Source organism: Protopterus annectens, chromosome 9.part0 (genome assembly GCF_019279795.1).
Source record: "Protopterus annectens isolate FY-2018-M chromosome 9.part0, PAN1.0, whole genome shotgun sequence".
In the NCBI taxonomy this organism is placed as follows: Eukaryota; Metazoa; Chordata; order Ceratodontiformes; family Protopteridae; genus Protopterus; species Protopterus annectens.
Genome location: NC_056743.1, coordinates 684,736,534 through 684,761,243, shown reverse-complemented (window position 1 = coordinate 684,761,243; position 24,710 = coordinate 684,736,534). Strand labels below are relative to the sequence as shown.

Genomic DNA, 24,710 nt, shown 5'->3' with positions numbered 1-24,710 from the left:
CAATCATTAGCAAACCGGAGTTCCGCTGTGGCGACCCCTAACTGGGAAAAGCCAAAAAGACAAACATTGTGGCACCATCCTCGGTGATGGCAGAATGCTAAGGGCTAGGGATATACCTGCCAAAGACACATAATCTGAGAGTTTGGTCATGTCTCTCTCCATACAGTCCAGAGAGGTACATCTCAAGTCATTCACACTAACATGCAGTATGACAGAGTTATAACGGTAATTGCTGCTGAGCGACTTGAGTGTGTATGTGATTTGACGGATCCTGGCACCTGACAGACAGCTGACTATGACCTTCTCCTTTTTCTACCTGGTGAGGGGGACATCTGTGTGTCCTTTTTCTACCTGGTGAGGGGGACATCTGTGTGTTTCATTACTGAGTCGCCTATAACCAGAACATTTGGTTTTCAGGTGTTTTGCCTTAGGGACTTAATTGTTCAGACACAGATGTGTGTTATGTGTGGTGACAGAGTCTGTTCATATACCAGTATGTGTATGTTGTTTGCACTTGGCAGACCTCTGGTCTTTTGGTAGGCGCATATGTGGGTTTATATGTCTGACCCTCTTTTGCGTGAGAGGGAAGGTGTGTGTGCTGACAACCTGTTGTATGCCTTGTTTGTTATGTGAGAGAACTGATTCTAATTTCATGGTACAGTTACATCTCCCACATACTGTATTTGTTTGCTTTAGGAGCAAGTAGTTGTCAGTATACATGAGGCAATTGCTGCATTGCCTCAGGATGCCCATATCAATCAGGTTGGCTGGAGAAATGGAGGAGAAAGTGTCCGGCCATTACGGCAGGTATATTTTATAGTGACTAGTGGGGATGGGCAAGATGGACCAGGATCTGCTTGCGACACTAACAAGGGTGGCTATTTAATGAAAGGCTAAGGGTAGAACACTGCAAACGCCTCAGAATGTGCAGCTGAGTTGCTCGCTGGGTAGCAATACGCAACTTGCATTATGTACAGAAAGGCAATGGAGCCAAGGAGGGATCGCTAGCAGATATCAAGGGAAAATTGTTGTTTCTAAGCATCTGCATCTATACAGAGCAGCGCAAAAGCACGTTAAACACTGCACAGCTATGTGCAAATGCGGTGTTTAAATATAAGTGAGGTTAAAATAGTTTTACAACAAACTAGCCAATTGGAGAGACCAAAACTGAGCTTTATTCCAACAATCCACAACTCAGATGGGTCTTTGGATACACACTTCTGCCACAATGGTGTAAGAGGGCCTTCTTAATATAGGATGGACAATTTTAATGCTCAATCAATGCCAAACAGCCTGAATCTAGCCTATGTTAAGAAATACTGAAGTACTTGGACTTCAAAGTGCAGAAAAAAAAAACAGCCACAGCAGCAACAATCAGCAAAAAATAAAAACAGCAATTAAGCAAAATACATTTTAAAAAAGTGCAATGTGGCTTTAAATCTACTTATTTTTTTGTTGATCACAGTGGATGTCTTGGATTTAGTTCAGATTCAGTCCAGGTCTCTGGCTAAGTCACCAAACTCGGAGCAGCTCTGCCAAACTGAGCCAGAATGACCAAGACACAGTAGCTTCAGAAAGTAAGAAGTTGCAGGTTGGTTCTAATGGTATGTACACCAGGGAGGAAGAGATAAAAGTGAAATACAGAAGAGGAAAGAGGTTAGAGTGGGGAGTGTGGACAGTCCTGAAATAGTGTGGTAATGGAGAACAGAACATGATATTGTGGTAAGGCCTGTTAATGGAAAATAGAATGGAGCATGTGAGGGAGAGGAATATATAGCAGAATAAGATTAGATGGGATGAGGAAATTATTGAAAATGTGGGAAAGATTAGGTTTTGTGAAGTGAGATAGGAAAGGAAGGAGGAGTGACTTTAGGAGAGAGAAATGTTATAAAAAAGATGAAGGTAAGCGTGTAACAGTTTGGCAAGTGTGTAAAGTGTGATGTAAAGGAAGTAATGATGAAATAACTTTTAAAGAAAATGAAAAGGAAATGTTAAGTTTATAAAGTTTATAAGTCCATTCCTTATACCTTCTTACTCTCCCTTCTTCACTCACTTCCTTACTGCTAATTCTCTTCCCTGACTTTCTCTTTAAATATACCATAAGCCTGTTTTCCCTTACTTCATATTGCAATTCCCATTTGCACTAGACTAACTTACCTTTAATTTCTCTACAAGCTGTCTAAAATTTCTCTAAACATGAAATGATTGTCATATACCTTGTATCAATTATTTATCAATGTTTTAAAATTATGTCTAATTTATTATAATTATTTGAATTGCAGATGTTTTTGTTTTATTTTTGAAGATTGTAAAATTATTGTTCTTAAAACGTTTTGTAATAATATGGAGCTCTTCTCCCCAGGCCTCCACTGAAAATAGGCTTCTACCCAGTCGGGCTTTCCCGGTAATCAAATGTCAATAAAAAAATAATTTTTTTTTACACTCAAAAACACAGGGCCAAGTCCATGACTACAACAGCTACAAGCTTGCACATCAATTACACACACAAATGTTACCAATCAACAATCATAAAATCATGCGCATCCTTAGAAATTAACAATTTTTAAAGACTACAGCAGTGAAAAACATTTGAAACTCATATTTTATATATATATATATATATATATATATATATATATATATATACACACACACACACACACATATATATATATATATATATATATATATATACACATACATATACATAAAATACAACTGTTAATGCTCCCACATAAGTCTATGGTATGCAGTAGTAGGCATATATTTTGGCTTCCTTCGATGCTTACAGATATCCTCAATTCTGCAACAAACAAGATAAGGGTAAAAGCGTGCTACACTTTTTCTGAATTCATTATACTACTGAACACTCTGCTTATATATTTTATTCTTTACATTTGTGCTATCGCTAGCCAGCTAAGGAATGAACAGCTCAACTGTAGTCAGTGCAGTCTCCCAGTCAGCAAAGAAATTTACATTTCTGAAAGATTTATGCCTGCTGGGGCCAACTATTTTTAAAAAGTTATCTGGCAGGTACAAATCCAGTCTATGTGGCATGTTCTTTTCTGCACAATGGTTAGATTTTCATCAAACCAGTTTAAGTACTAAATCCAAGTGTTTTAACTCTGCCATCTCCTCTTCTTCTCTTTCGACTATTCCCGTTAGGGGTCGCCACAGTGGATCATCTGTTTCCATTTCTTCCTGTCCTCTGCATATTGCTCTGTCACACCAACCACCTGCATTTCTTCTCTCACCACGTCCATACACCTTACCTTAGGCCTTTCTCTTTTCCTCTTACCTGGCAGCCCCATCCTTAGCATCCTTTTCCCAATATACCCATCATCCCTCCTCAGCACATGTCCAAACAAACGCAATCTCGCCTCTCTGACTTTGTCTCTAAAGCGTCCAACCTGAGCTGACCCTTTAATATACTGATTCCTAATCCTGTCCATCCTTGTTACACCCAGTGCAAATCTCGACATCTTTAACACTGCCACTTCCAGCTCTAACTCCTGCCTTTTTGTCAGTGCCACTGTCTCCAACTCATACAACATAGCTGGTCTCACTACCCTCTTGTAGACCTTCCCTTTCACTCTTACTGGTATGCTTTATCTGCATCAGTATACAGTTACTATAGGGTCATATAGCCTACCTGTTAACAGCTTCTTTCAGCTGAAGCAGTACATTTTCATACTGGTTTGCCCTACTTTGAAGCTGAAAAGCCACATCTTGAGCTGTAGTCAATTCCTCTTGGAGGGTCTGGAAGAGAGGTAAACAGGGATGCCATCATAAGTATCATCTTCCCTCCAGCAGTAGCACTCAATAAAACAAAACATTCCAAACAGCCAAGTGTTAATGAATAAACACAACTCCCCTGCAAACAGAATAAAAATAGTCTTACTGTCCAAAATCCCACTGCATAAATGCCCAAGCTCCACCAGCAGCAGTGTAGCTACTACAACTGGTACAGAATGAAAGGCATAGGGTAGTGGATGATATTTTTCTTGTTTTGTTTTTGATCCCAATTTGATCATCAAGCATCCCTCCTATTTTGTTTTGTTTGTTTCCCCAACATTCCCTGAAGACTGTAGCCACTTCCTTCCTCCTTACAGGCAAAGGTCAAGCTGCAGAAGTGGTGCTGTCATCCACTGTGAGGATTTTTTTTCCTTTTCTTTAAGTCCTAGCTATGCCAGCTTCCCATCCATGATGTTCATAAGAGGTAACATACAAAGGGCATAAGTGATGGGAATCTCTCACACTTTTACAAGAGGCACCCCACAACAGTTCCGTTCAACTCTAAAAGACAAACACTCCCAATGATCTTTGGATCACATCAAGAATTTTACTCTTGAAATGTACTCCCTAATCCCACTCCAAAGACAGGTGAATAGGAACTTGGGTTTGTATATTAATAACAGACTCTCCTTTGATCACCATGTCTTTGTGGTGGTTAGAAAATCCTTTTACCTTGAACAGCTTATCTTTTCAAGGTTCAAAGAAGTTATAATCTCACTTTATTCATCACTTATTAGGGCCATCACTGAATATAATGAGCAATTCTGCATGTACCTCACACCAAGCACATAAACCAAGCTTGAGAGACTTCAATGTTTCCTCACCAAAAAGATCTTGGGTCTTAATAACCTTAGTTACAAGGACAGATTAAAAGCTCTGTTGCACTACTCACTGTCATACAGAATACTGAGGGGTGATCTCTGTTTAGCTTTCTGTTCTGTAAATGACCCAGCACTCTCTGAATTCCTTCACCTAAATATAAGAAGTGGTAAAGCAAACACCCAACCTAGAGACCTAAACCTACACTATCACATCAACAAAACCTGATGGAGCGTCAGAAAACCGTTCAATGTATACCCCATTTCTGGAATAGGCTACCATTACTTATAAAGCAGAGTATTTCCCTTTAAAACCAGTCAGGATGACTAGATGGATGATTGTAAATTCTTACCAGGAATATATGGAAAAAGTCTACTTAATAGGGGTGCACTGCTTGTTTCCCCACCTGTACTGGGTGACCTGGCTGGGCTTCTTGATGGTCTCTTTGGCCATAACCTTAGCAAGAACCTATAAATCAGCTCTGGCACTTCATCTTTCATCTCTTCCCTGGCTGCCTCATTCATCATCCCAGCTGTTAAGACTTGGGTTGCCTGAATCTGGGCCCTGTTCAAGGCTTAATCCCTCTATACCAACACAGCTGGCAATTGAACACTACAAAATGAAAATAACATATGTACCCATCACATCAGCTGATATATGATAAGGTCCTCAGCAGTGAATTGTCAGTTGCAGGTGACAAAAATAGATGCATAAATGTCTCTCTTGAGTGCAAAACAGCTTGAACTATAAGATATTCCACTTCCAGAATACCCAGACCAGACAGATTCCTTTACTCGTAGCTCAAAAGGAAAACTGGACTTATAACAGACGGTACTGGCTGTGCATTCACTCCCTCCCAAAATATGAACAGTGGTCTTGTGCCTTAGTATGTGGCACAATGCCAGACCCACCCTCCCTCTCTGCACAGTGTGCACAAAATACATGCCACCCTGTTTGTTCACACACTATATGTACAACAGCCGGGTTGTCAGACCACAGCAGTATATATATATGTTTGGTCTACAATTCCTTTCCAGAGTTTTCAAAGTAAAGAAAATGCTCCTTATCTCCAGCTGGTTTATAGAAAATGCTCCTTATCTCCAGCTGGTTTGTATAAAGTCCCCTTTTCTGGGGGTCCACTTTCCATGAAGAACAGAAAAGCTTAATTGAGCTCCCAAGCTCATGGTATAGTGTCCACCATCAAGATAGGTGGTGACCATGCATGGAGCAAAGCCAAACAATAAAATAAGAGACAGTTGTCCAGCACTTTTGAGCCTGGTGACAAAGTCTAACACTAACAAAAAGTCCAAGAGGACAAGACAGTTTTGTAGCAACTAACAAATCACCATCAACTGCAATATCTTCAACTTCAGCCACATAATAGATTGTGAAGAATGGGCTTGCCATGAGACCCAAGGGACACAGAAGGGTCAAAGCCAGGATGTTGCACTACAATCTCACACAGAATGCCAAGGTTGTGGCTTCATGATCCCTTTAAGGACAGGAAGAACAGACAGTGCATCGTGTCCAACACTGCCTTATTGAAAGCAATCTCCTAAGCAAGATACCAGAGAAGACATCTCTCTATTTAAGGAGACTACCTGTAATAATGGGAGGGCCCAAGCAAATCCCATCGCTGGGGAATCTCTCAACAGGGTCATCAGGAACCGATCCTCAGCTAAGAGAACACAAGACATTACTTTTGATGAAAGCCCCCCACTGCACAGGCTAGCATCTCTGTTATCATTCTATGTGCAGAAGAGAGACCAAAAAGGCAGAACATGTAATTAACATGAAGCAATCCCTAAATAAAATACAAAAACAGACTATGTAGCCCCTACAAATAGTAAATTGCCAAAAGGCATTCATCAATGTTCACTGACAACATCCAAGTACTGTGTAGTGGTAGATGTGTGATCTCATGGAAAGTCACCAACAAGAATATGGCACATGGGACAGAGGTTTGCTGAAACAGCTGTGGTCCAAGATGAGACTGGAGCTCCTGTCCAATTCAGGACAAGGAATGGTTAAGAGTGATACCCTCTGCCCTTCCATGAAAGAGGAACATTCTATACATTACAGCTGTGCAAGTAAAACTTAACCATAACAGTAGATATGTTTGAATGATCCCTCCTTCAGTAGCCTTAGTTAAATGGATTAAATCCTGCCGAGGATATAACAACCAGCCAGCTTCCAAACCTCCAGGGCGCCTTCCACATGTTCAAACTGTCAGGCAGCCTGAGCTGGGCTGACAAACAGAAGTTTGGGTACAAAGCTATTCAGAGATTTCCTGGCAGCAGAGGGAGGCTGAGCCCTAAAAAGACAGTGCTAGGAACAACAAAATAATTGTCCATACTCTGGCATTAAAAAAAAACAAACAAGAGGGATGGTGGGATGAAGTGACTGCTGCAGCAGTGATCTTTCAAATTTCTACTGGTATGATCATTTTGAGCAATGCTGCAGTGCCTTAGCTATATGAGTACCTTAGCTAACTACATTTTGGAGGTGAAAAGAGATGAGTCCAGCAGCCCCTGGAGAATGGTCCTACAAAGCTTGATTTGGACCTAGAAAAGGAATCAAGCTTATAGTGCTTTGTAAAAGTATGTACACAGGACCAAGTAGCAACTTCTAAAATCCCCAAAATGTCATAGATGAAGCCAAGACACTGATAGGAGTGGGCCTTGACCCTGAGTGGAATACTTTCATTATTTTGTGCATAACAAAAGGCAATAGCCTTAGACGGCCATTTTGAAACAGTCTGTTTGAATGCAGACTGTTCCTTCTTCTTACCATTAATTCGAAGACATGAAAGATTTAATTCTGTCAAAACAGTACCCAAGTTGTCTATGGACATCAATAGGGTGGAGTATCCTTTCTCCCTCATTTTTAGGTTCAGGAAAGAAAACTGAGAGATGTATAGTTGGCTTAAAGTAAACTCAGATACCACTTTACACATAAAAGAAGGATTAGTTCTCAAAGAAACCCCGACACTGTAGAACATGAGATAGGGTTGAGTCACCATAAGAGACTGCAACTCGATACATTTCTTGCAGACGTCAGAAGAATCAGTAAAACTGTTTTCTATGTTAAGAACTCAAGTCAGCCAGATAAGCAGGTTCAAATGGAGCAAGTGTTACTTTCTCTAACACAAAATTAAGATCCAAAGGCAGGGCCACTGTTTTTCTTGCAGACCTCTTACGCAAAACCCCTTTTAAGAACATTTTGATATGACATTGCATTGAAAGATGAGGATCCATGTCCAGACATGCTGAAACAGCCAATAAATGAACCATGATAGATGAATAAGAAATATTGTACTATAGCAACTCACACAAATATTGTCAAACCAGAAAACAACTAGCCATAAATGGGAGCTGGTTATTATTGGCACCAACTAAACCTTTCCCATTTGCTAATATACGATTTTCTAGCAGCAGGTTTTCTTGCCTCTGTTACTATCAGCTGCACATCCTCAGTAAAATGTGTTGTTGTTTGGGCCAGAAGGGAGTCACCACAATGATCTTGGGGGATCCTTTCTGAAACTTCAGAAATACCCTGGATATTAGTACAAAAGGTGGAAAAGTATACCAGAAAGGTAACCGTGTGAAATGTTGGGACTTGATACATCAAGTCTAGGTTGCGAGAATGCAGCCATGCAAACCTCCTCAAAACAGTACCAGTGGCCATAGCTCAGAAAGAAGTATCAGCAGAGTCATACACACACTGTAAACAATAAGTAGTGGCTTGTGCAATAGAAGAAACTAAGTTATTTAAAGCACGTTTTTCCTAACAAAAAGAAACTGCAGATAATACATTCCTCATACTTTCACAATTTGTCAGAACAAATTTTAACATACGAGTCTGACAATTCAAAATGAAAATCAAAGTTACAGACATATACACTTTTTATTATAACTATCAATAATTTTCCCAGCCTTATCAGAAAGAATAGGAAGTAAGTGTTTAGCAGCAGTGAGAAAAACTAAAGCTATAGCTGCTGGGTCACGTTTAGGAACAGTGTATAAAAACAAACGACTGGGGAACTTCATACATCCTTATCTGCCTTTTTAAGGGCAGCTGGTTGAATATCAGGAAAGGTGCAGGTAGTAACACACACATCCTGTAAAGCAGACAGATCAGGAGGAAAGGCAGCAAATCTTGCTGAAACAACTAGTGTTTTCTGAGGGACTGAGAAACCTCAGTGTTCTCCCACTGAAAACACAAGTCTCAGACAAACTGAAACCTCCACAGGGAGAACCAGAAACAGAGCTCTCCTCTAAATTTGAATCAGAAATCTGAGGAAAAAAAAAACATCTGTCCTCACATCTTCCTGTTCAGATACAGGATCCTCAGCATCATTCAGGAAAAGAGGAATCCCTCTTTCTTTTTCCAGAATCTCCTTTACAAGAAGGATGAACAGCCTGAATTAAACCCAGAGCCAGATCCAGTAAACTACTCCTAGCCAAAGAAAATTGTGGAGGAGTAGATGCATGCTTGATTTTCGGTTTCTTTTTGACAGGAAAAACATGGCCAATTTTGTTACTAGTAGCAGCAGCAGTAGCAGCTTCCCCAGGAATTGGCACAGCATTCTGACATAACAGAGAAATCGCACCAACAGCTGCAGAGTTTATGGCTAACCCCTAGTCCACAGTGGCTGTAGGTACTACATCAGAGGGATTTGGGGTAAAAGATGAGTGGTCTGAGGTACACCAAACAGGCACATCAGAGTCATCCACCTGTGGCTGAGGCAAACTGCTAGCCTACTGTAGTGGCAAAGACTGTTAGTTTACTTTTTTTCCCTTTTTGTGGCTGGAAGAAGGATCAACTGTGGGACCAGTAGTCTGTTCCATGGTCAAGAAGAAAATGGTGTCTCTCTCCTGGGGAGAACAAGCAGCGATTGCTGATAAAAACTATCAGTCTGCAAAAGTCACTTTTTTGACAGAAAAGCACATTTAAAAGCACTAGCCAACCCCACAAAAGTAAAATAAACACAATTTCTCCACAGAAAACATTTTTTTAGTTATTTTATGCCATTTTTAAAATTGACAAAAAACAAGTACTCCGTCTGAACGCATGTGATAGTCTCAAGACAGTTCATTAAAACACAACACTTCTAGCTTTAAAATAGCTTTCATAGGTAGGTACAAGGCTATCGACCCAAGGGCCCATACAAGCCTAGCCAAAAAATGTACCCTGGCTTTCGCCACTCAAGAAAATTATTTTCCTGTGCCCCTGTCGAGCAGAGCCACAGAAGTGATCCCCGGGAGTGAATTTCCCATTTCCCATCCAATCATCAAGATTTTTCTTGAAGAGTGCTAATGAGGAGCTCTGTTTGACATAGATAGGTCATCTGTTCCAGAGTATGGGAAGTCTCTGGGACAGGAATCTATCCCTCCAGCATGTTCTGTTTATTGTCGTGACAAGGTTTAGGTCCCTAGAGCATGTAGCTCGGAGGTATTGGGATTTTTTTAAGTGGAGCATGTCCAACAGCTCTGGGTTTAACATAGCTTTGTATGTTAGGCAGAGATCGCCCCTGAGTAGGTGATATGCGATGGAGTAAAGCTGTAGTTTTTGAGACGGTCTGTATAGGGCATCTGCTTGAGGCCAGTAATCCTCTTTGTGAGGTATTTCTGTGGTCTTTCCAGTTGTTGTAGATGTCTTGTGAGGTACATACCAAAAGGGGCGTTGTACTCTATAATGGGTCTAATGAGTGATGAGTAGAGGGGAACAATGACCTCTTTTTTTTCTGGATGAGAATCCTTTTGTGATGAGATGAGCCACGTAGAAGGATTTCCTGACCACTGTGGCGATGTGATTATCAAAGGAGAGACTACTGTCCACCTGTGTCCCAAGGTCTCATCACATTTTCGGCATTAAGTAGACTACCAGCTATGTGGTAGTTCATGGGTACAGAGTTTTTACCAAAGGGGATGACAATACACTTTTTCGCATTGAGCTGCAGGCCATGGCTTTGACACCAGGTATCTGTCTCAGTGAGGCCCTTTTGTAGTATGTCCACATCGTTAGGAGTTTCGATTATGGCTCCTAGTTTGCAGTCATCTGCAAACTTTGTTAGCCAAACACCTTCTGTGTTTGCCTGCACTTCAGAGAAGTAGATACCAAAGAGGAGAGGACCCAGGACTGAACCCTGTGGTACTCCACTTGTCAGTGGTCTGATGTCGAATTTGGAATCCGCTACTTTCACAGTGTGGGTTCTGTCCGTGAGCCAGTTGGCAACCCATCTTATGACATAGGGATTTATACCTAGTTTAGTGAGCTTATCTATAATTCCAGAGTAGGGGATAGTGTCGAAAGCCTTGGCGAGATCTAGATAAGCTGTGTGAACCATTTTACCCTCATCTATGGCTTTGGTGACTGCTTCAAAGAAGTCAATCAGGTTTAGGAGACATGATCTGCCTTTTACAAATCTAAACTGGGTAGGGTCCAGAGTCTGGAGATTACCAATGTCTTTGTTTATGAGTTCCACAATGATACGTTCCATGGCCTTGCAGACCAGGCTTGTCAGGCTAATGGGGCGGTAGTTCTCGGGGTCCGTCCTGGCTCCCCCTTTGTGGAATGGGATAACCGTCGCGGTGCGCCATTCAGTGGGTACAAAGCCTGAGGTAAGGCTATGATTGAACATGGTACTTAGGTAGGGTGCCAGTTCATTCTGTAGTTCATGTAGAACGCAGCCTGGGATATTGTCAGGTCCCATGGATGATGTGTTCTTGGCTTTGGAGAGTGTGTTTTTTTACCTGTGCAGCCGTGATTATAGGAACTTTGCATTCTTCCGGTATAGAGATGGGCCCTCTAGGGGGTGAGAGGGGGGTAAAGTTAGCACTGAACCTATCTGCTAGGATGTTGGCAATATCAGTTGGTTCTGTATATTTAGTGCTATTGTGCTGTAACTCAGAGCATATCTGAGTGTTCCCATTTAGATTCTTGACATAGCTATAGAATGCTTTGTGGTTGTCTTTAGAGTCAGTGGCAATTTTGTTTTCGTAACGAGCTTTGGAGGAGTTTATGAGGGATCTCAGCTTCTTACTGAGGTTGACCAGGGAGTTCCTCCAGTCATGGGATTTTACTCTTTTTTGCAACAGTTTCTTTCTTCTGTTGTAGAGTTTGTTTATGGCAGAGGACCACCAGATTGGCTTCCTTTTTTGGAGGATAACATCTTGGTTCTATTAGGGATAGCATGATCCATGCACTCGTGTAAGTGCTTATAAAGTGCATTTGTGTAGGATTCGGCAGTCATACCTCTATTGTCCGTCTGCATGGGTGTCATGAAGTTTGCCACTTCTGTCTTAAGAAGTGTGAAGTTGGCTTTGGAGAAGTTTTTTACGATGGTTTCCCTAATTGGGGGTGGGGTGGGATGTGGATGTCTAGGCTGATTAGCTTGTGGTCGGATCTGACCAACGAGGAATTGACCTCTGGTGTGGAACACCGGTTTCCCATGTTGGTAATGACCAGGTCTAGGATATTGCTGCCCCTGGTGGGGGTGTGAATAAGTTGATCCAAGGCGTTGGAATTTATGAATTCTAGAAAACGTTGAGCAAAAGAGTTGGTACATGAGTAGTTTTCCCAGTTAATGGTGGGGTAGTTGAAATCGCCCATTATTAGGGTGTTGCGTTGTACCCTAATACTTTCCAGTGTATCAAGAAATGAGGAGTGTGAATCTTGGGACATGGTGGGGGGGTCTGTAGCAAGCTACAATTTGGATTGCGGTCTTGCCCAGAGTTAGTTGCACTTGGATAATCTCAGATGCATTATGCTGTGCAACCAGCCTGGAGGCGTGGATATCCTTAATGAATATGGACACGCCTCCACCTTTAGTGCTTCTTTCTGGGTTAGGTGGCCGAAAGGTGTGGTATGAATTGAAGCCTGGTAATGCAGGGGTGCTCTCTGGAGCTTTGAACCAGGTCTCTGTCACTGCACAGATGTCAATGTTCTCCATTTTATGGAGTGCCTCGAGTGAGTGCATTTTGAGGTTTAGATTTCTAGCATTAAGTAGCATTACCCTCAGATTTTGCTTGCTTGTACCTGTTACGGTGGTGAATTTGTCATTTGAACCTTGCCTAAAAAAGGCACTATACAAATTAATAAAACATCAACAAAATTAAGAAAATGGAGGCTTTTTTTTCCCCAAGGGGGCTTATCTGCAAAGGAGAGAACAAACCAACTGTTGATCCTCGAATACCTCAGAGGAGACTACTCTTTGGTGAAGTAAAGCTGTGAAGGGCTTTATGCCCAAACTTATCTTTTAGTCAGCTCCGATCATGCTGCCTGACAGTTTGGCTGTGTGGAAAGTGCCCTGAATCTTTGGAAGCTGGCAGGTTGTTATACCCTTGGTAGGATAAAACCCATACAGCTAAAGCTACTGCAACCATGATCAATAGGATGACAACTCCTCTGTGGAGCAGGTCAAGGGCCTGTTCCAGTGCCTCTGTGGGAATTGTCTCGTCTTTAAGTGAAGTCCCTTACGGGGAAGGCCACAAAGTCTCCAAGATGTGACATTCAGTGACCACATCTATAATTCATTAGTTTGCAGTGACTGCTCTCAAATCTTGGGCTTCCCATGGACATTCCTGTGATGTAGTTAGGACTACAACTGCAGCTCTGGTAATACCATCTTTTTAGGACAAAGCTCAGCAGCTGCCCAGCCTGTATGCATCTCATGAGAGTTTTCTAGAAGTATTTTAATTATTTGGCCTATTAGATATTTAAATCAATACAAGAGTCTTAAGACATTTTTATAGTTGTGGATTTGCTCCCACCTCAATGGCAGCAGTTAGACTGAAGCAAACTATATTTACCTAAAGCCACTGTGCTATGTAGTCTATAATACTGCAGCCATCTCTCACTTGCCAAGTCTGAAAGGTCTGTCAGCTGTGCGGGACTGGCATGTAATGGTGTGAATCAAAGTATTTAATAAAGAAAAAGTTATTTGTTCCTTAGTGCAGGATGTAACTTGGAGCTGAAGTTTTTTCTGTGTACTGAGGCATCACTGGTACTTTAATTTCTTCTCATTCCAGATGCTCTAATTTCTCTACCAGTTAACAGGTAGGAACTGGACCATTTACAAAAGAAAACACACAAATGAAGCTGAACTTCAAGCTGGTATTCTCCTTGCAGAGAAACATTAAAACAAGAAAAGAAAGCATGTAATTTTATTGTTTATTAAACTTCTTCAGTTCACATGTCCTATATATAAAGAATTCATACTTCACAAATTGAAGAATGCTGCCCCTACTTAAGCTACAAATGAGGTTCTGTAATTTTTATTCATTACACATTGCTCAACATAGAAGCTTGTAAGAATCACTGTGTGAAATGCTTGTGAAAATGTAGCAAATTAACCAGGTATGGGCATCCTGAGAGACTGTAGCAACTGTCTCATGTATACGGACAACCCACTCTTACTACCACCTAGGAACACAAATTGTGAGAGATACAATTGCATTAAATATTAGGAGTCTATGCTGTCTCCCTCACAAGCCAGTATACCTGGTACTGAGAAGGCTGTCTGCACAAACACCACACCTCAAATATCACCCACACCAACACACCACAAACAAACATATGCGGAGGTTCTTAAAAACATACCTAAACAAAAGAGACCTCTGAGACAAAAACACACACAAACTCCACAGCCTAACGCACCACACATAGTCCACACGCCCGTGTCTCACAGCTATCAAGGCTTAACCATAAATCCAATATATTAATCACAGAAGACTCCAATGTGAGACACACAGAGGTGCCCCTCACCAGGCTGGATAAGGAGAAAGTCACAGTAAGTTGTCAGGTACCAGAATCCTCCACATCACCTATGCACTGAAGTCCCTCAACCCCTATGACTCTGTCATAGTACATGTTGGCATGAATGACTTGAGACATACCTCTCTGGACTATATGAAGAGAGACATGATCGAGCTCAATGAATGTGTGTTCCAGGCGGGTCTGTCACTAGTCTTAAGAAGCATTCTTGCGTCACCCAAAATGATGCCTCAATACAAACAAAAAATGACTGGCTTTAACAATAGGCTTAATTTCTTGTGTCATTCTAAGTGGATCCAGTACCTGTCAGCCTGGGAAGACATGACTGACAGACCACAATTCTTTGCCAGAGATGGCCTGCATCTTTCTCCCTTGGGCTTCAGGCTCCTGGCAAAGGCTCTTGCCTCCCCCATAGCGCCCTTTTTTAGGCAATGTCTTGAGGTCAAAACTATCAACATGAGAATCTCATCTAAACACAATTTAAAGGTCATGCTGTTGAACGCTAGGAGTCTCAACATGAAACTGCAATCATTGCAAGCACTCTTAACCCTGGAAGATGCTGACATTTGTGGAGTCACAGAAACCTGGTTCAAAGCTGCGGAGAGCACCCCAGCCTTACCTGGTTACTCATCCTATCATACACACAGACCACAAATTTAGGGCAGCAAAGCCAAAGGAGGTGGTGTTTCAATATATATTAAAGATATACACACCTCCAGATTGGCCAAACAGTATGATGCACAGTAGACACTCCAGGTGCAGTTAACGGTTGACAAGACTCCTATTCAAATCATGGTTAGCTGCAGGTCCCCAGTGTTGACCCAGGACGCCCACACCGCCTATCTGGACCTCCTCGAATACCCTATACCCTGATCCTGGGTGATTTTAGCTACCCAACCACTGACTGGAAGAACTACTTGAGCCAGAACATAAATGCTCAAAGATTCCTTGACTTCATCAATGCCAATGCCTTGGACCAGCTGACAACCCCATAAGAGGTGACATCTTTCTTGGACTTGGTACTAACCAAGAGAGAAAACCACTGCAGCATCCCCACAGTGTCATCACTCCTGGTAAGACCAGACCACAAAGCAGTCACCTTCAAAGTTACCATCATCCCTGAGCCCCCCCCACCCCCGCCCCCCCAGCTATGGTTAAATAAAAAACATCTCCAAAGCTGATTACAAGCTCCTGAGGGAAAGTCTAAACAGCTTCACATCCCCCTCCCCAACAGCAGGAACTGGCACTAATGTCCAAACCTACACCAAAGTACTAAACAACCATTTATATAAATGCATGGATTCAGCAATACCCAACAGGACAATATCCTCCTCCTCAAGGAAGAGTAAACCTGTCTGGTGGACATCGGCTATAAATAAACTCTACAACAAAAGGAAAACAATTGCTGTCCAGGACCAAGAAGAAACAGGTGCCAAACTGGAAACAATCTCTCCACATCTACTAAAGAAAATCATAAGGCCTTCTTCACTTATGTCCAGAATCTAAGGGGAAACACTCAAATCTGCTTAGAACTGATGGTGAAGGACACCACATACACAAATGCCATGGATATAGCCAACCTGCTGGCAGAAAAGTTCAGTGAAAACTTCACCCCTCTGTCCCCCCATCAGTAATCCAGGATATCCCCAGCAACTGCACCCCACCCCTCATCTCGAAGGAACAAGTCACTACCGCCCTCTCAAAGGCTAAAAACACAGCTTCCATGGGACCCGATAATATCCCAGGCTGCATCCTGCATCAACTCAGGCATGAACTCCCAGCACCATTAGGCACCTTATTCAACCTAAGCCTGAGTACCGGTTTCATCCCAGCTGAGTGGAGGATGGCCACCATCATCTATCTGCACAAAGGTGGAGCGTCTACCGATCCAGGCAATTACAGACCCATCAGCCTAATTAGCTTGATTTGCAAGGTCATGGAATGCATTTTCATGGACCACAATTAACAAGGACATCGGCACCTCCAATCACTTGATCCCACACAGTTTGGTTTTGTCAAGGGAGATCATGCCTGCTAAATCTGGTAGACTTCTTTAAGTCAGTCACCAAAGTCATGGACGAGGAGAAGACAGTGCACACTGCTTACCCTGATCTGGTCAGGGCCTTCGACACTATTCCCCACCCGGGCATAATAGATAAACTATCCCAGCTTGGCGTAAATCTATATGTGACCAGATGGATAGCTAAATGGCTCACTGATAGAACTCATTCAGTCAAAATAGGGGGAAGCTACATCAAACAGTAAACAAGCAGCGTACCCCAGGAGTTTGTCTTGGGACCCTGCTGTTTGGGATATATTTCTCCGAGGTGCAAACCAAAACCAGAGGTCTATGGCTGATCAAGTTTGCAGATGACTGCAAGCTGGGCGCTGTCATCAACTCCCCTAGTGATGTACACATACTACAAGACTGTCTCATCCAGATAAATAACTGGTGCCAGAAACACGGCGTCAAACTAAATGCCAAAAAATGTATCATCATCATCTCCTTTGGGGAGAGTGACGTCTCTACAAATTATCACATTGATAATAATGTCCTAAGCACACAAGCAGTTGTGAGGGACCTGGACACCCAAGTTGACAGCAATATAACTTTTGACCACCATGTTACCTCCATTGTACGGACAGCTTTCTACATGGCTCACCTCATTAGTGAGGGTATTTCTTCCGGGAACAAATAAGTCATTAACTTCCCTGTATTCCTCCCTTATCAGGCCCTTCATCAAGTATAATGCCCCTTTCTGCATGTACCTTGCAAAGCACATGCAGCAGCTGGAGAGACCACAGAGTTCCCTGACCAGGAGAATCCAGGACTTCAAAAATCTATCCTACAAGGATAGGTTGAAAGCCCTTTCTCTCTCTACTCCATCTCATACAGACTCCTCAGAGGTGATTTATGTCTGGTATACAGATCAATCTCTGGCCCCCACCTTGATAAAGCTGCTGCATATCCGCAAGTCACACTCCACTCACGTGACTCGCACACAAAACCTCATCTTGATCTGTGACATCAATAGGACTTGCTGGCTGGACAGATTTGTCTCCCAGAGACTCCCCCCATCTGTGGAATAGACTCCCTTCTCCATGTCAAGCAGAGTACTTCATTATCCCTCTTTAAGAGGAACCTGGATGACTGCATGGGAAATAGAAAATACACCCATGGGATTCCATCTGTGTCCCTGTTGCACAAGGGCATCAGGTGGTGACTTGTGGGAACATGGGCTAATTTACTGGCTAAGCTTATAAGGGCCTCGGGGTCAGTAGCCTAGTAACTTGCTATGATCCTATGATTATGCACATTATTCTAATTAGGAACCCTCTCTTTTCAGTGAGACAGTGCTGCCCTCAGTTCTAAGCAGGATACAAAGAAGCTACAATGTAGGAGGGTCAGAAGCTGTTTGGAGACCACTTCCTGAAGAACCCTGATCATAGACTATGGACATCAGTTTTGGAGGTCTTAAGGCTGATGTATGAACTGCTTTTGCAAAGGTATACAATTACTGCTTTCTTCCAAACCAAGGATTTCATACCTTCAATGATGTTCCCATTTAGTAAACATATCAACAGCCACTCGAAGGAACACAGTCATGTTTCATCTGATATGTCTGAAAACAAGATAATTTCACTGATACAGTCCCTTACTTCTAAAACTGACAAAAAATATGTAATGTCTCATCCTTACATAGTGCAAAAATATTCTGAAAATCAGGGATGGGGTAGTCTACAGAAAATGGGCGTTATTAAGTTTTTTTATGGCTAAACTGGATAATTTGGGGAAAGATTAGGATGGATCAACTTACACTATGATACAAGTGAGTCAGCACATTTACCTGACTGTGACTCATGTACCAACTATCACTGTAAAAAAAGACATTTTACTCAACAACGCTATTTGCAGGTTCATAGGTTATTACTATAAAGTTGATCAGGTAATGCATTCTACATATACCATAGAACTCAGGCACTTGATTTTCTTAGTCAGAAACATTGGAGTCCTTCATGCTGGATCATGTGTATGGTCATGGTACACTACATTCTATTATGGGCCTAATAAGCGATAAGTACAGCAAGATGATAATACCCTTTGACTTGGAAGACATACCTTTGGTAATCAACCTGGCTAGGTAGACAGATTTGATAATGACCATAAACACATGGTGGTTGAGAGCTCACCGTCTACAAAAGTGCCCACATTCCCAGTCACCATACCAATTTCAAAGGGGTATCATTTAAGTGGTGGGAGCATAACTGCTAATATTTCCGAAAGGACATGATGCTGTACTATTTAGTACTTGGGTTTAGACTACGGTTCTGGTACTATTTGTTCATATATGTCAATTCCACTTTCAGGATCTGGGAATTCTCTGAATAGTTGATGACAGTACCAAGTTTGCAATCATCTGCAAACTTCAAAGAAGTATATAACAATCCTCAAGAAATACCACTGAATATAACCCTTCCAACCATCACTAGGAACAGGTCCTAAATACACTCTTCAAGGTCAGGAAACGAATTGTATGTACTTATAACCATAAAGATAGATGTATGTTGCCTGCTTCAGTCCTTCCTCAAGAACATAAATAAAAAAGTTGTGTTTTTATCATAACGTTCCATCTGTGTTGTTGATCTTCATTCATTCATTACTAATGGGTGTTAGTTCTGTCCTTGGAACAGAATCGGCCGTTATAACAAGCTCGCACCAGCCACAAACTCTCAAGATAAGCCTCTACACATAGTGCCCCTCTCTATATTACCTCAGATCACGTTTGCCCATAAGGAAGAAAAAAAGAAAGTGGAGGCTTTATATGAGCAACTTTCCTATAATAGGCCAAGACCATACCTGAACCTCCAGGAGTCTTTCGGAGGGGGATGGCGAGTGGGTTGTAATAAATGAAGATCAACAACACAGATGGAGCGTTATGGTAAGAACATAACTTCTTTACCTGATGTTGTTAATTTTCAATCATTCCTTACTGATGGGACAGAATCCCTGGATACTTTGTTTCCTGGGAGGCTATGGAAGAATATTCCTGAGTACCATTTAAACCAAAGGAAGCTCTTCCCCTGGAGACTATATCTAATTTGTAATGAGAGATAAAGGTATGAGGGGTAGAGACCATATTGCTGTCGCATAAATGTCATCCATAGAAGCTCCTGCATGGAAAGCAACAGATGTTGTGACTGATCTGGTTGAGTGCATTTTGACTTTAGATGGTAGGGCAGCTTTGTTCCATTGATAAATGAAGCAAATGCAATATCTCAACCATTTAGACAAAGTAACTTTGGAAACAGGTCTCCCCAATCTTGGTCCTATGAATGACACAAATAACTGGTCAGATTTTCGTAATGACCTAGTGCTGTTGAGATAAAAATGCAATTGTCTATGCATGTCAAGCAAATGTAGCAAATATTCTCCTTTGTCAGAAAAATTTGGAAAGAAAACTGGTAGACTTATGGTTTGATTAATAGTCAAGTCTGAAATAACTTTGGGTAAAAAAGAGGGGGTTAGTCCGGAGTGATACTCTGTCCTTATGGAACACTATGTAAGGAAGTTTTATGCACAAAGCTTACAACCCAGAAATTTGTCTTGCTGAGGTAATGCCAACCAAGAACAGTCTTCCAAGATAAGAATTTCAGATCGCAATTGGCAGCAGATTCAAAGGGAGGACGAGTCAAGGGTTGTAGAACTAATGTTAAACTCCAGGGCTCGATCAGTTGTTTGAAGGGGGGCCTAATGTGTGTAACTCCTTTCAAACATGTTTTACGGAGATGGTGTGAAATCAAAGAAGAGTCCTTGAAACCATTATGGAAACTGGAAATTGCCGCCAAGTGTACTTGAATAGCTGAAGCTGCTGCTCCTGAATGGAGGAGGTTAGATAAGTAATCTAGCACCATAGAAAATGGAGCCGAAAAAGGGTTTACTCCATTTTTATGAGACCAAATTATGAATCTTTTCCACTTGCTTTGATAAAGTTTCCTGGTGGATGGTTTATGGGAAGCCAGAAGAATGCGGCGGACAGGGGAGGATAGGTTGTTTTGCCTGGCAATTACTGGAAGTGGAGGAGCCAAGCTGTTAGCTTGAGGCTTGATATGTTAGGATGTATCATCCCCTGTGGGTGCGACAACAATTCCGGAGTTCGATCCAGAATACATGGTTGATGTACTAGGTAAGGCCAAAGAAAGGAAAACCAAATTTGTCGGGCCCAGTAGGGTGCAATGAGGATTATTCTGCTTTTCAACCGAATGGCCTTCTTTAATAATTGTGGGATCAGTGGAAGGGGAGGGTAAGCATAAAGAAGTCCCGTGGGCCAATCGTGCACAACAGCGTCCCTCTGGGACTCTCCCTGTGGGGGAATTAGGGCAAAGTAGCTGCTGCATTTGTGATTTGTGGGGATGCAAACAGATCGCAGCAAAGCTGGCCCCAGCAACTGAAGATTTTTGCCACTATGACAGGACTGAGGGACCACTCGTGAGGCAAGAGAATGCATCTGCTCAATTTGTCTGCAATTACGCTGGAAACCCCGGGAATGTGCACTGCTATCAGAAATTGGTTGGAAGCTATCTCACACTGCCAAATTCTTATGGCCTCTCGACATAGTGGGTAGGACTTGGTTCCCCCTTGTTTGTTTATGTACTAGACTATTGATGTTGTCGGACTGGATGGCAATCGTTCCAGAAGGGAGAACAGGTTGAAATGCTTGCAATGCTAGAAGCACTGCCTTCAGTTCTAGGACACTGATAAGCAGGTTGGCATCCAAGGGTGACCAAGTGCTTTGGACTGTCCTTCCCTGGAAATGCCCCCTCCCACCCAATCAGGGAGGCGTCCATGGTCACTACGGCTCTGGACTAAGAAGGACAGAAACAGCGAATCCAGTAGTGCTCTTCTGGCTTCATCCACCAAATTAAATCTTGTTTGCACTGATTTGTTATCCTGATTTGAAAGGACATAGGGTGAGTCCTTTCAAATCAGCGAAATCTCATCAAGGTGACACTGATATATAGACTGTATTTATATAGCATATATCAAGGACAGAAGTTAAGTCAAAAACAAAAAAAGATAGCTGGGTGCACAAGACCCAGGATAAAAAAGTGCCCAATCCTGACAGGCGCACTGGTGCCAGGACTGGAAAAAATGACAAGTGTAGAATCCTCAAAATATGGAAACATTCCTACAATGGGACCAGGCCAGGCTCAGGGGGAGGATGGCACCCCCTGTTGTAGAAGAAAGTAGCAGTTCACAAAAAACACAAAAATTGATTGGCCAAAGAAGAGCCATAAAGACGAGAAAGTGGACTATTGAGGATAAGAAAGAAATTATGTATTGTTACTATTATGTAAAAAGCCCAGAATTTCCAGACACAAGATATACAAAACGATTAAGAGAGAAATTAGAGGAAAGAAAAATACTTCCGCAGTACAAACTGTCAGAAGCTTCAAATAAAAATTAGCATTCATTAATACAACAGATTTTTGAAAAACAGTATATAGATCAAGAAATTTTGATCTGTTTGGAGGAAAAAGCAACTGAGGAAGTTAGCTGAGAAAATATAAACAACAAAACCTAGAGATATTTGAAAAATATAAAAAAGAAATAAGGACATGGGAAAGAAAGAGAGATTTGATATGGTGCAATATTTATGCAAAGGAGAAAGCCAAGTTAACTAATATAGAAAAGGCAGTCTCAAAGATATTTGAAGAGAAATACAGGCAAAGGCATCTAGATATGGAAAATTTCACAATGAAAAGATTAATAGCACAAAGATGTAATGTAGAAAAGACGATTAGTAAACCAGAAGTTAAAGAAACAGAAGTTGAAGTTATGGAGTGCCTGCAAAGTGAAGGATTTAATGTAGAAGGTCTAAAACAGACTACATCACAGCATGATGGAGCAAGTCCCCAGAATAAGGAAAAGCAAATCAGGAGACATGTGAAGAAAAAACATGCACAGGGGAAAGGAAAAGAGATTTAATATGGTGTAATATTTATGCAGAGGAGAAAGCAAAACTAACCAAAAAGAGCAGCACCAAAGATATTTGAAGAAAAATATGGGGAAAGGAATCCAGATATGGAAAACTTTGCAATACAAAAAATAAGAAGACTAAGAGGAAAAGTAGAAAAATAGATTAGTAATGGAGAAGTCAAAGAAATAGAAATTGAGGTTATGGAACAGCTGCAAAAAGAAGAATGCAGTGTAGTAAATTGAATACAGAAAGCACCACAACAGGATAGAGCAATGGATATCCAAATTAAGGGGAAACCAGTGGAACAGGAAGCAATTGGTCAGGTGCCATATCAAGATATTTTGAAGCCTTCCACAGACACCAGTATAAATGTTCACTTGAAGCTGGACAGCAAGGAAAGGAACAGGAAACTGTGGAAACTCTGATGCAGTCAGTGTTGAGGAGTGACAGGCCAGTGAGTTCCCACATGACAGAACAACAGATGACACAGGATGAAATTGAAGAGAATGTGCCACGGGAAGATACTATAGAACTTTCTATAAAATGCCCGCAGGAAACGAAAAACAAGGGATGTGCCCTCAGTATGGAAGAAAATGAGTTAAGAGAAGAGTTGCTCGATTTAATAGACAAAGACAGATATATCAAAATCAATGAGAGAATAGACTGCAGACGGTTAATAAAACCCCAATAGTCAGAAGCTTGATAAAACAAATGAACACAGTAATCAGGACTGTCCATAGAGATCCATGCGATATAACAGAAGTAAACAGAATACATTACTGTGCTGCTAAATTAATAACTGATAAAGTTTTATCACAGGAACACAGGGTAGTTAGGGAAAAGAGGGGGCGAAAGCAAATACCGTCATGAAATATCGACTAGAGAAAACTATAAAGCAGCTAAGACAAGAAGTGTCACTGTTAGAAGATTATAGAAGAGGGAACAGATCAACAAAAATACTAAGAAAGACAGATGTGATAAAAGCAATGCGCAGTATTAGAACAGACCAGGATCCATTATGCACTATTGGCGATAACAAACAAAAAATTTCAAAACAGGCAGAAAGACTAAAAGATATGAAGATAAATATAAGGGAAAAGCACAAAATAAGCAATTTATTGATGACCCAAAAAATTTTATAGAGAAGTGGGAAATAAGGTAAAAGGAATTGAAAGACTGCCAAAAAAAGAGGAAGTAGATACATTTTGGAGAAGTATCTATGAAGATCCTGTGGAACATAACAACGATGTTAAATGGGTAGAAAAAGTAAAAGAAAGAATAAGAAGTTCAAAGGTACAGGACAGGAAATGGAATGAAATAACAGCCAGAGAGATTGAAACAAAGTTGAGAAAAGCCTCTAACTGGAAAACCCCAGCCCCAGAGGCAGTACCTAACTTTTGGCTTAAAGTATTAACTTCTTTGCATGAGGATCTAGCCATGAGTAAGAACTTTTTATATGCACACCCCGAACACACACAGCATTGGTTAGCAACAGGAAGAGTGAACCTGCAAGCTACCCTAAACATTATACACCAATAACTCATCTCCCGACGATGTAAAAACTATACACGGGAACTGACGCTGACAGAGTTTATAGTCATTTAGAAGAAAACTCAATTATGGCAGTAGAACAAAAGGACAATAAAAGAAAGTCATATGAAACAAAGGATCATTTGTTGTTAAACAAAGTTATAGTGGAGAACTGTAAGAAAGGGAAGAATCTAAGTATGGCATGGATTGACTACAAAAAAGCATTGGATAGTATTCCACATTCATGGATAAAAAAGTGCTTAAAAATGTATAAGATACACCCTACACTGACTGACTACATTACAGTAACCATGAAACAGTGGCAGACCACTTTGCAATTAAGTCACGATAAAGGACTGAATAAGGGGGGTATTCCAGGGTGATTGTCACCGTTGCTATTCTGCCTTGCCATTTATCCATTAAGCTGTTTACTTAACAGCTTAGGCCATAGCTACAATTTGGGTTCTAGAAAAGAACAAAGTCTAATGCCATCTCATCTTTTCTTTGCCAATGATTTAAAACTGTATAGCTCATCAGATGAGGAACTGAAAGCACAGCCGCAGGTTGTCAAAACTTTTACAGATGATATTGGAATGTCATTTGGTCTTGATAAATGTGCAAAAGCAACCGCTAAAAAAGGAAAACATCAGTTTGGGGACAAGAATGCGATATAAAAGAACTTGAGCAAGAGGGAGTGTATAAATACTTGGGAACTGATAAAGGATCAGCAATAAAACATGAACAAATGTGAATAAAGCTCAGTAAGGAGTACTTTGGAATACTTAAATTAATACTGAAAACAGCAATGAC

At 41.3% G+C, this 24,710-nt stretch overlaps 1 protein-coding gene across 2 annotated transcripts in view; it reads right to left on the bottom strand.

Annotated features, from left to right (window-relative positions):
- The window catches only part of CCHCR1 (coiled-coil alpha-helical rod protein 1), a 673,784-nt gene that overhangs the window by 297,111 nt on the left and 351,963 nt on the right, over nt 1-24,710 (bottom strand). For both annotated transcript variants that reach the window (XM_044083293.1, XM_044083292.1), the window contains exon 9: nt 3,653-3,759. In XM_044083293.1, coding sequence (XP_043939228.1) covers nt 3,653-3,759 — 107 coding nt within the window. The remainder of the gene's footprint in view (nt 1-3,652; nt 3,760-24,710) is intronic.